At 42.6% G+C, this 12,606-nt stretch overlaps 1 protein-coding gene across 3 annotated transcripts in view; it reads right to left on the reverse strand.

Annotated features, from left to right (window-relative positions):
* Positions 1-3,972: 3,972 nt before the first annotated feature.
* Positions 3,973-12,606, reverse strand: part of NARS2 (asparaginyl-tRNA synthetase 2, mitochondrial) — a 52,143-nt gene continuing 43,509 nt past the window's right edge. For 2 of the 3 annotated variants that reach the window (XM_032099025.1, XM_032099027.1), the window contains 2 exons: positions 11,796-11,822; positions 3,973-4,694 (listed from right to left, as the gene is read on the reverse strand). In XM_032099025.1, coding sequence (XP_031954916.1) covers positions 4,550-4,694; positions 11,796-11,822 — 172 coding nt within the window. In that variant the 3' untranslated portion in view covers positions 3,973-4,549. The remainder of the gene's footprint in view (positions 4,695-11,795; positions 11,823-12,606) is intronic. The other variant, XM_032099026.1, reaches the window with a different exon arrangement.

Consider the following 12,606-nt stretch of genomic DNA (forward strand, 5'->3'; position numbering starts at 1 on the left):
TCTTTTCTGTACACCTCGTGTAGCAGACACTGCGGCACAGCAGCCATAAAACAACGGGAGCCATAATATTCTTTTGAACTCTGGGTCAAACTTGTTGTTAGCCAAGTCTGTAAGAACTCGTACAGTAAATTACATATGTCTCTTTATCAGCAGGATCATAAAATAAAACTTTACAACCCCTCTGAAGGTCATGGCTCTGCAACAAACAGTAAGACAAAACAATAAATTCACCCGAGACCACCATTATTGTGGCTTTGGCAGCTTTGGTTAGATCTGAGGAAATTAGAACTCTGTCAATCTTTATACAAAGTCTTTCTTATTTCTCCTTTGGACCCATCTCTCATTTCTCCCTGAGTGTAAGGTAAAGGCTAAAACAACTGTCATAATGGCTGTTACTGCTTTCAGCAACAGCAAAGCCACATTTATCTCAATACACACATTTAATGGAAACAATGACAAAAGTGTTTCTTGGCAAATTAGTCCCCTTCACCCCCTGAAGAAAAACACATCTATAAGCTATTCCCAAAACAATCAATATTAGTCCAGCAAGCAAAACTGTACGTTATGGTTCCCATCAAAGTCTTGGCATTCCCTCAAACAATGTGATGCTTTATAAATTACTACTACTACCACAATAAAACCGGAGACGAGAACTGCTGAGCTGGGCACCTTGCTGCTTTTCCCTCAGGTCTGGGGGCCTGAATGCAGGTAACTCAGCTAAAATCCCTGTGCTGGTCTGCTGGGCCCAGCAATGTATCTTTTTGTCTCTGCTTGTACAGAAGGTAGTACAACAGTCCAGGATCTGACCACTGCCACAGTATCACAACAGAAGGGAGAGAACAGCCATCTCTACTTCTCGCTTCCAAGTGTGCATTTGCTCTCCTATGGATTTAAAAATGAGAAGACTGAAACGCGGCATTAGTTCTGCAGGTATTATTTTTTCAATTAAAAATAGAGTACTTTGGGATACTTTGATCTTATGCCTTGAAAAATTAAGTGAAGGGATTATCTGATATTCTTGAAGCAAAAAAACCAGACGTTTTCCTGTAAACACTTCTGAGAGGCTGGCATTTAGTTATGCAAAGTTTATAGTGTAGCTCTTTTATCTCCCATCACTCTGCTCTAATGTTGCAAAGCTACTGACACAGTAATCAATGACACTCATTCCTTCCTCTGAAGCTCAGAGTGAGGACAAACTTGAAAAGAGGCAAGCACGGGCTGCCGAGGAACTGAAATTTCAAGAAATACTTAACAAAATGATGACAGTCCTCGTCACCTGGGCTTGAGAGCTGATTGCTTATGGCACTAAAACCACCCCAGTGTTAGCTACTGCACTGCATGGTCAGCCTAAGAGATGATTCCTGTGTGCCAAAATAACAGCTTTTTACTTGAAGAAGTGTCACCGTCTTTATCTGGCTTCAGTCACTGTCAGGGTGCAGTCTCTAAGAGAAGATGTAGCAAGGAAAGCTGCTTAAATTAAGAAGATCTTGGTGCATTTCCCTGCCTACATGTCCAAGGAAATGAACTCCCCATCCTCCAGATTAACTTCCGTTTCATTCTAGGGAGGGAGATTCAAAGGAAATACATGACATTCCACATGGAAATCCCAGAAAAAACATGTCGCATTCCTTGGCAATACCAGTCCGTGTTATATATACACAGCACGAGGTGAACAATGCCAGCCTGGAGGGAAACAATGGCTCCCACCCTTGCTGGCTACCCATAAATCAAGGTTCTCACAGGAACACCAATCTCGGTATTAACCCTGAGCAGTATCATAGTGCACAGGGCTTCAGCCTCTTCACTCTCTCTCACCAACTAGTGAAAACAGCACGTGTTGAAGGCTGTTACCAAGACTAGACAACCTTTCCTTCCCCCTTCTGAGCCATCTGGTTATCTCTCTTGGACAACCCTGCTCAGCTCCTGCTTCATCTGCCAAACTACTGGGGGTAGTTTTCTTGTGCTTTCAGACCCAAGGGCAAAGCCCCCTTAGCTCACTGGATACCCAGCTCATCAAGCACCTTGAAATGAACCAGGACATGTAGAAGACTGGGGAGACTGCTTCCTCATGGACAGCTAGTTGGAAGCACACAAAAAACCACTCACAGTACATCCTTGTTCTTTCTTTCTTACATACGTCTACCTATCTACAAATCGAAGGTTCAACCTTTACCTTCAGTCCTGCAACAACCTCTGAAAAGGGCAAAGAACAAAAGGCAGATTAGACCAGTTCTTTGTTCTTTCGGTGTCACCCTGACAGCCACCCTTGCAAACCTGTTTGAAGCAGTTATGTCCTTCCCTGTACTTGTGACTCATGCCTAGTTAACCTAGAACTTTTTGGCACCTTCCACTGTCTTCTTTTTTACATCTTGTTTTTCACCTGTCGCTGTTTGGCCCCACCTTGCCCATCAGATCTGGCATCTCACAGAAGGATCAACAACCTCCTGCTGATGCCAAAACCAACACAGGCAGCCCAGAGCTGCTGTTGGAGATTGACAGCAGAGTGGACAGGAGATGTTTTGCTATCCCCCCACTCTGTTCTCAGAAGATGGGCTTCCAGTTCAGGCACTCTCATTTACAGCAACTGTGACAGAATCAGTGACTAAGGACCTCAATAAGGACCCCTGCTCATTGCAAGTTATTTAGGGAACATGCTATGGATGGGGCTGTTTGGCAGCTGTACTCTTTCCACATATTTCTGCAGAGAGAAGTAATTCCAAAACATAAAGGCCAGCAATAACACTTAAGACAACATACTAAAGGAGAGATGGTCCAAATGCAGGAAGATAGTTGGGTGTCTGATGTAGGAACTTCACAGTGGTTTCAAAAGGAAGGCAGGTGCTTGAACTGTTTTGTGGAACCAGACTTGTCAACTCAGGGCTGTACTGGGAAATGCAAACCAGCAAACGCACAATTAACAGCCGCCTAATCAAGTGGATGAAGGAGACATGAAAAAGCCTTGATATGCAGGAGATGTCTCAGTGCACGCAAGAAACACCCCCCAAAGTCATGACCTCATGGTGGATGCCTGCATGATCATAACAGGTAAAAACCCCAGCCACAGAGCACACCGAGACATGGCAGGTGCCACATGACATAAACAGGTATTTTTAGATACCGCAGGTGCAGTACTACACAGCCTTACCAGAGAGAACTGTGACTGCACTATTACCAGCTGCAATGCTAGTTGATGGTCTATTTTTCAATCTCTTCCATCTATTTGGAAAAGAAGTCTTCAGGGCTGTCCTGCAACCACTTCATGTAGTGTGTGCCAATTTACACGGGGTTCATCAGCAGTAAGGCCACTACCTTGCTTTTTTCTCTTTATATACATTGTTTATACTCCAGCAGTAGTGGGCTCCAGAGTAGCAAGCACTGTGCAAATGACCATTTGCTGGATTGCAATAATTTGGAAGGGAAGAAGGATGCTGGAAACCCTCAGTTCAAGTCCCAAATAAATTACTGGCTTCCAGTTGCCTTAGGCAAGTCACTTGGTCTTCGACAATAGTCTTCAAAATAGAAATGAGTATTTCTTTACCTGGCAAGAAGCTGAGAACATAAACCCATTAGAGACTGCCAAGGAGTTCAGATCTTAGAGTGATAAGCAATTACTTCATACATAGCAATGCTTGGGAGCATCTGTCAGTTGTTTTGCAATAAAGACCAAACTGCTTGGTCCGATGAGCACATGAGAGATTTTCTCAATAACAACAACAGAAAAGCAAAGCAACAACAAAACCCCACCATGAACTCCAAGTTGGCTCTGGAGAGATGAATGGATGAATGAACTCTCATCTAACTGAACATTTCTGTCTGCTATGAATGTGTGCTTTCTTGGAGACAGATACTTTCTGCAGAAGTTGTGCAACTAATTTGGTTAGACAGAAAACGAAACCTCTACCAAAGACACTGAAGGAAACTCTCTGATGCTGAGACGTACAGTTTTGTAACAGAAGAAGAAACCATACAGAGTTATAAAACAACCCAGTGTACATCTTTATTGATGATTCACAAAATCAAACATCAATTCACCAAACTCCCTCCGGCAGTTCCAATATGACATTGTTCCTTGCTAGGTTTGGCTGATTTTTCCAAGGTAAACAATATTTGCTTTTAACTTGGAGTGGGGAGAATCATGCTTTGCAGCAGCCATTTCATGACAGCAAGTGCATCACAGCCATGACAATATTTTAGGCCACACTTCCTTATTAGTATTTCACATAAAACCCCCTGCTACCTTCCAACGATGCTTGTTCAGTACTTCCATGGCTTGTACTAGTCTCATGAGAATCGTAACCCTTTAGTTTAGTGGGATTTATTAATAGTCCCGAAGTGCACTGAAGACACAAGCTGCTATCAAATTAACTGCCAGTGTCCTTCTATAATCTCACCAGAACATATGTTATTTTCAATATCCCACATTAAATTGACCAAGAGTTTCATTGATATAAAAATTATCTTGATTTCCTACTAAAACACAGTCATATCCTGGTATGTTATATACATATAGTTATGCCAGCAGTTTTCTCCATTTGAGTCAGCTGCTGAGCTACAGGAGACAGGAGTGAGAAAACCTGGGGAAAGGAATAACATCTTTGATATTGTCAACTCCCAAGATGTACTGCAGGTAGCGTTCAAACCCCATTCCAAAGCCTCCATGAGGAACTGATCCGAATTTCCGGAGGTCTAGATACCTGTAATTCAAACAGACAGTTACACTTGCAGCACAGTTATGCTCATGCCATTAAAGTCAGCTTTTTATCTAAGGTTTTGCTTTCCATCTTAATTACTTCCCTTTGACCCTAATCACTGTGATTTCTGTGTTGGTCAGTGGTGTGAAGAAGCAGAATTGTGTTAGCAGAAACCCCAGGTTTGAACCCATTTAAACCAGCATAGCGATGCTTTGCCAATACCCTACAGCATATTTTGTTTAGGAGCAAGAACTTATTTGGGTATGAAGTACAGCTTGAGCACCATAGCTCTCCTCGTATTGAAAACACCTTTGTAGTTTTAGTACCTAAAATATTCCTAGCAGAGGCATAAACCCAGGTTCCTACAGAATCACAAAGCACTTCCACTACTGGAGATGAAGCTCTCTACTTGGGCTTGTCTAGCCCTTGCCATGCTGGTGTTGAAATCTGCCCTGCAAGTTCTTTCATTTTCTGTTTGCTTTTCAGTAGCCTAAGTCATTTCAGTTCCAGTAATTTCTTCAGAAGCTTAAATGGGTCTTGCTTCTGTCTGCTCAACATTCCTTTTTATTTTTTTTTTTTCCTTTTAAGGTAATTATGATGGCTTTTTGCTATTATTTCCCCAATCACTCTTACAGACTGATTCATTTATTTCCATAGTAAGCCAGAAAAAACCCCTTGAACAAATCTTCTCTAAAAATGAGATCTGGAACAAGACATTTTGTTTTGCAGAACAGCAGCGGTTGTGCACAGAAAATTCAGAGAACGTTTGGAAGCAGATACTCCGAGAATGTGGGTGTCAACAAGATTATGATGGTTCTTCTATAGTTACCCATTTCCCAGCTGGACTGTGGCTGATGTGATACTGTATTTGCAGCTATAAATTGTCACCAATGGTTTTATTTTAATAGAAGTGAAGAACATCTCAGTGGGTCTATTGATTTGTGGGGCCACTTCTGGGATTGCTGAGGGCACAAAGTTATTCTGCTTTATATGAATGCACTAGTAGGAGGGGATTGAGCGACTCCAGATGTATTACTTGCTTCCAATCTCGGTGTATGAATATTTCATCATCCCAGTTAAAAAAAAAATCAAGTGCACTAAAATATGGATGCATATGTTTTACTACTTATGCAGTGGAGTAGAGGGGAGGGAAACACTGTGAAAGAAATTAAGATTGGATTGATTGCAATAAATGGCTTCCCAGATTTTATACACTGTTAATAAACTGCAAGGAAATATTATATTTGTGTGTATATATACTTACATATGTATATATGCTTATACATGTATAAATATGTAAAATATACGTTATGTATATTTGAGTGTACTTGCTTGGACATCAGAACTTTCTGTATTTTAACAGAGTGAAGACAAAGTAAAGCCCATCATCACCCTTACTTGCAAAATAAAAGTAGTCTCCCACAAATTCTACAGCTGCAAGGTTGCCCTGTCACTCAGTTTGATAGTATGCCTTTCATACCATGAAATACTGTTTTTCCTTACAGCTCATTAACAGCAGTTAAAATTTGGGAAACCATTTATTACACTCAATCCAATATTCAGGTTTTTTCTTCCCCAGTGTTTTTCCCCACCTCTCCACTGCCCAAATAGCAAAAAGAGAAGCAGAGCTTACTTCTTCCTAGTAGCACTGACACACAAAGTACAGTTTGCAGGTTGAACAGGAGGCCCAAGAGTGGGACATTGTCATAGGTTAGCAAGCATCGTCCCGGAAGGGACGTCCTTGCTAAGAGGTGCTTACAGTTTCCTCTGGGAACTGATAGAACCTATCAGCTGGCCAGTTTGAATATGGACAATTCTCTAAGCCACTTAAAGTTGTGATCACCTCTGTTATCCACATTTAAGAATAGACAAACTCCCCCTCCAAGCTCTCTCTCGTTTCCGGCGCTGGCACAGGTGGCTGCGGGCCCCGTGTGGGGGCCAGCGGGCCCGGCCAGGCTCTGCTTGGGCCAGGCCGGGCCGGGCCACGGCCATCCTGGAGCCATGGACCTGTTCCAGTCGTGGAACCCCCCCCCACTGCCTCGCCGTGGGCAGCCGGAGCGGCTCGGCTCTCCCCCCTCTCCACTGCGATAAGAAAAATTCAACATTCCAGCTGCAAAGCTGCAAGGCCGAGGTGAGAGTAACCCTTTTATTGCTGTGAAGAGCTGAAAACCTGAGGGAAGAGAGAGAGGAGATGCTTAAAGCTGAAATTCTGTTGTGAAGCTATGATATATCAGAGTATCCTGTTGTAATTTCATGAAGATATGGGGGGTGGAGTGTTCAACTCGTAAGCAAAAGCACCTGCGCTGAGATAGGCAGATGCTGACGCAGCTGTAATTTCATGAGAAGTTTGGACAGGGAGAGATGAACCAGATGAGGACTTTTGCTCCAAATGGGAAAGGAGAAAACCTCAGTCCCTAGAGATGCTCCCAAAGATAGTCCTAACGATGAAGATGATGAAGACCCCTTGCTCCCAGGGAAGGAGAAGGGCCTCTGTTTTTGTTTCTGAACGGCTCAACCTTAAAATTGTACCCCAAAAAACTTCAAGAGTGGACCCTCGAAAGCAGTTGCGGGAAAAGCTGCAAGTCGGGGGAAAGGACTCACACGCAGGCAGAGAGACTCCTCTTCCTAAATGGACTGAACAATATTTGGAAGTGGGCGGCTGGCTCGTTGTGATACTGTTTTCATAGCATGAGCAAGAAGAGACTTCTCTTTCTAAATGGACTGAACAAGGTTATTATGGAAGTGGTAAACAGACTGAACATCTTAAGGGTTGTCTTTTCACATTGTCAGTGGGAGAAGGGAGGAAGGTGGGGGGAGGAGGAGAGTTCTGAAGGTGGTATTTTTTTTTTTTTCTTCTTTTAGGTCTGTTAATAAACTTCTTTATATTCTTTCAAGTTTGGTGCCTGTTTTGCATTTCTCCTAATTCTTATCTCACAGCAGATAAACAGTAATGAGTATTTTGGACCAAACCACTACACTAAATTGGTGTTTCCGCCCGGTTACAAACCGAACCCGCGACAGACATGTTTTCTGATGACTGGGACCCGTGTGCTTTTCTCTCTGTGCTGCTGGGTGCTACCTTGGCTCACTAAGGGTCGGTGTATGCACCCCACACCTTGTGATGAGGATTATGCTTAGGATATGTTGCACACATAGGCTGTGCAGCAGTATGGTGGTGGTCTTCATCTCTATCCACTTTACACAGACTGCTTTAAGAAGAATTTGTGTCTCTGCAAATACCCTGGAACTGCTCCCGTGGGAGCTCCGCTGCGTAGCTGTACAAGGGTTTGCAAGGAAGGTGATGGGCAGACCTGATGCTGAGGGTGGTGACTCAGGAAACAGGAAAGACCTCATAAGTGTGAGGGATATGGGTGCTGGCCATGGCAGATCAATCTGACCCAGCTCAGGAGTGCTGAGCAGAACTGGCAAGCCAGCTGGTAACTACTTTAGCTGTAACTAGGAATACGAGTAACAGCATAAACCTTTGTGATCATGTCTGTAAGTGCATCAGCCTGTGCAAAGGCAGTTGAGACTAAGCCCAGCATCTTCTCTCCCTTTTTGCTGGCAACAGAGTTTATAAAGTCATTGTAAGAAGATGAAATAACTCAGCTTCTTCCAGAAGTACAATAATAATAATAAATTCTACCCTTGCTTATCCAGGACTTTGATCTGTAGATCTCAAAGCACTTTGAGAAGCCATTTTGGCAAAAGGAGTGAAACAAAACCCATCAAAGTTAATGGAAAAAGTCCATTGAATTAAAATGTGCTGAGGATCAAGACTGTGAATCCTTTCTGATGACTGTGCATAGAAGAAGCAGAAGAATTGAGAAATTTTCCATTCTTCACAGATGAAAGAAAAAGTAACTGCCTGCAGATGAAGAGAAAAATCTCTTTAGGCTGGAAAATGCTCCCTGAGGTTTTCCTCCATTCAATAGTCTACAGACATTGGATGTTTCTCACCTCAAAAAGAGTTGTGAACTAGTCTAGCTGTTTTTGCTAGTAGCTCATACTTAAGAAGAGAGCTGAGCACTCCACTGGCAACTGGTGGACTGTACAGAATTATTCCATAGGGGAAATAAGTTTCTGTGACCCCAGCTAGCCCTGGTGTTCCTGTTCTGGACCTCAGGACTGGTAGGTCTTCAGAGATTTGAATCTTACCAAAGTGTGTGCTGTAACAACATCCCCCAGCAATGAATTCCAGGAGCTCATTATGTGCCATGGTAGAAGAGCATTTCCATTGATCCTTTTAAAGATTTATATTCTTTTATCAACATCATGAGCTGTGTTGCACAGCAGGACACTATGAAGAGCAGTGCTCTCCTAGTGACCATTCATAAACAGAATGTGTTCTTTCCAGTCTCTTTTCAAAACAAATAAAATCTCAACCTTTTATACAATCCCCTTACTATACTGAAGCTTCTGTGGCCAGTTTGAAAAAAGTAAGGCTGAAAGAACAAAGATACCACAGTCCATGAAACTGAATATTCTGCTGGGGGTGTGTGTGTATGTGTGTTGTTGTGTGTAAGGAAAAAATCCCTGACTTTCTGCCTGCCTCTGTCTGGCCCAGCACTGTGCTCCAGTTTCTTCTCAAAAGAGGAGTAATAGGACCAGGTGGCTGCCAAGGACAGTGATGGGCTACCTGTTTTCACTGGGCTCTGAAGAAGGTTAAAGGACGATGTGAATGTAGTCACTGGCCATGGGCTGCAAGTGGCTCACCAGTGCTACTTTTCCCTAAGCCCAACTCCTCCTTTTTACCCTGCCACACAGGGACCCAACAGAACAACACTCTGACATTCAAGCTTCAAAGAAAATCAGAAGTTAAAGAGCCCAACACAGCTCAACCTTCTTCATTGAGAGCAGGAGCAGGGTCAAAACAACACAGTCACATCCACTTGAAGAGAGCAGACAACACCTGCTCTTCTACTGTGTACTTTCACCAGGGTTACACCAGAAGATCAAAAAGGTACCAGCTGCAAAGGGTTCTGTATGAGACAACTGTCTCCACTGAAGCACAAGGTGATAATCAGAGTAAGGAAAGCGGTGCCTAACACATAGGAAGACTGTCTGAAACCCTGCTCATGCTGATGGCTGTGGGAACACATTGGTGATTACAAAGTACCTGCTTTGTTACTTTTAAGATGGCACGTGGAGGCTGCAAGCAGGATCAAGTCCCCTGTTCACAAGGCAATATACTTAATACTCCCTGGTCACAGAGAAATCAAGTGAACTCCCAGAGTACTCACATCACTCGACTTTCCCACCTCATTTCCACAGACCTCTCAGTTTAGCCAAGATCATAATCTATAGCTCTGAGCTATTTTCTATCTACAATTCAAAGCAAAAAGTGTGAAAATAAGATAAAATAGCTACAAAGTCATGCCAAATACTACTCCAAGTCATATTCTATATGGAAAGAAACCTGCACAACAGCAAAGATGTAGTAAACTGAAGAAAACTCACAGAGTTTGACCACGTCACTCTATCTATTTTCTGAAAAGCTTGCTAAAACGTAGGAATGGCAAGAAGCAGAGCAGTATTTCAGATCATCAGTTGCCTCTGCCCTACAATTCTCCTACAAATAAGACAATCCTGAAACTGTCCTAGAAACAGTCAGACCCCACAATATCCTCTTGCTTACTGGGGCAAAGAAGACAGGTAGAATCAGAGATACAGCAATGGTTAAAGAACTTCAAAGAGATCACATTCAAAAGTCAGCAAATATTATATTTAAAAAGGAATGACTCAACTGTTCTTCCAGGAGTTTTTGAGCCAGCTTTGGAGACTCAATTCAATCACTAAATTGGAGGAGATTAATTTTAGTCTCTCCTGCCACCTCCACTGAAAAGATGGATGCTGGCAAACCACCCACCTGGCAGATTTTGGACTGCAATTCAGAAGCATCCAGAATTACTACTGTCCTGCACCTTCCTAGGACACCAGACCCTGCTATGGCAGAGAGTTAACAACAGCTTTCATCTTCTCCAGGAAGTTACATTGTCTGTGATGGAGCAGAGGGAGTAAAGGAGGAAAGAGTCTCCAAAACAAGATTACAGCAGGAAGAGTTTCCAGAATGTGATCACTACACATCCCATGAGAATGCAAATGGGTGACATGCAATGTCCTAATCTTTTTCTGAGGGAAGCATGAGGCAGGGCTGTGCGATCTTAGTAGTGCTGGAAGGCTCTGCCATTGAACACCAAACTTGCTTGGGCTGTATCTCAGTATCTAACCCCACAATTTATCACCCTTGTTCAGGATAACCCTTCCCTCAGATAAAGGGATATGGTGTATTCTGGCCCACAAATACAACAACAAAGGAAGAAATTAAATTCACCATGTTTGCACGTGGATGATATGAAGATCTGCCATACACTGGGCTGTTCCTCAGTCATTTCACACGGTGGAAAGGGGAGAGTGAAGAACCTATACCTTGCTTTCTTTCAAGGTGGCCTTCCTAATGATCAATCCAAATACTGCAGAATATTTGAATATACTCTTCTAAATTTAAAATTCTCTGCACCAGCACTCTCTCAGTAGCTATGACGAAGTATATGCCAAGGAACAATTGTCAAGAGGAACACTAAGAACCTTCTGTCGTTTTAATAGGTTAAACTTTTAATTCAAAGGTTGATCTGTCTCCTTAGAAGGACAGTTTTAATTGCTTTAACTGCTTTGCTAGGGAAGATTTTTCGACTCAATTGCCCTGTCAATTGCTAAGGGAGTTTTTCATAGACCTGTTAAAGGTCACAAATTGCTTGTGGTTCTGTAACCTGTTTATCTCGTGCATGGTGGCCAGAATCTACCCAACTTCAAACACAGCCTAATGATTTAATATCAAAAATCATTATGGGTTGTAAATTAATCCACCTCATGCAATCCTTAGAGGAATGACCTGTGCCATGACTGGACAAACTGCAAGCATAAACTAAGAAGCATTAGATTAAACTTTGTTTAAATGAACTGCCTCTTTCATTTAGACTGGCAGTGATGGCAGGGCAACAGGCCAAAAAATGTTCCCTCAAGAACAGGACCAAAATTTTAAAAAAACAGAAAACCCCAGCTGCTTAAATAATCTCAAAAGAAGAAATAGAGCTTGCATCTTACCATTGATAGGCATCTGTGAGTCCTAATCTGTGAAACAAAAAGAAAACCCCCTGTAAGTAAAGGAACAGTTATTCTGCACAAGCAGCACTTGCCTGGAAGAGGATGCTACAAGAAAAGAGAAAGTCTGGTGAATTAATGCATAAGGAGACAAGAATCCTGTTCTTCTCTCTAAGGTTATGCTGGTTCTGCAGGAAATAGAATTCAAAGGTCTAAAGTATTGGGGCTCAACAAAATCAGATCCTGAGGACTCAAAATTAACAAAAACGTGAAAGGAGGTGTGACTTACTGAAGACACACCCCATTTGTATCTTGAAATGCTTTCTATGACTTTCCTGACAAACAAGAAAGTCTGGCTTGAAACTCCACATGGACCATTCTCTTCTTCCTGAGGACTGTGGACTCAGATACTGGCAAAAAGTTTTGATTGAAAAAGTGCAGCAGGCAACACTGTACTTTACATCAATTGAAGCATCCCTACCTCAGAAAACCTACAGGGAGAGTAGCAGGAAGCACAGGGAATATCATTATCCTATACTAACAACAGAGAATTAATGTTCTGGTGATTTAACTGTCCTGTGCCTTTTGGATTCATTATGCTGAAATAGATTTTGCTCTTCTCCACTGACTAGACCTATCTGTGTGAGCATGTGGCTGATTTAAACAACAAATTAATTCCCAATGTGCAAGTGGTGTTACTCTGGGATTAACCTTCCTCCAGAACTACATTGCACAAGTGTATGACTGGCCCAAACTGAAGTGTTCAGGTGCTGGATGGGACTTTGCACAACCTGATCTCATGGAAGGTGTCCCT

The sequence above is a fragment of the Corvus moneduloides genome, chromosome 2 (assembly GCF_009650955.1).
Source record: "Corvus moneduloides isolate bCorMon1 chromosome 2, bCorMon1.pri, whole genome shotgun sequence".
NCBI classification, from domain to species: Eukaryota; Metazoa; Chordata; class Aves; order Passeriformes; family Corvidae; genus Corvus; species Corvus moneduloides.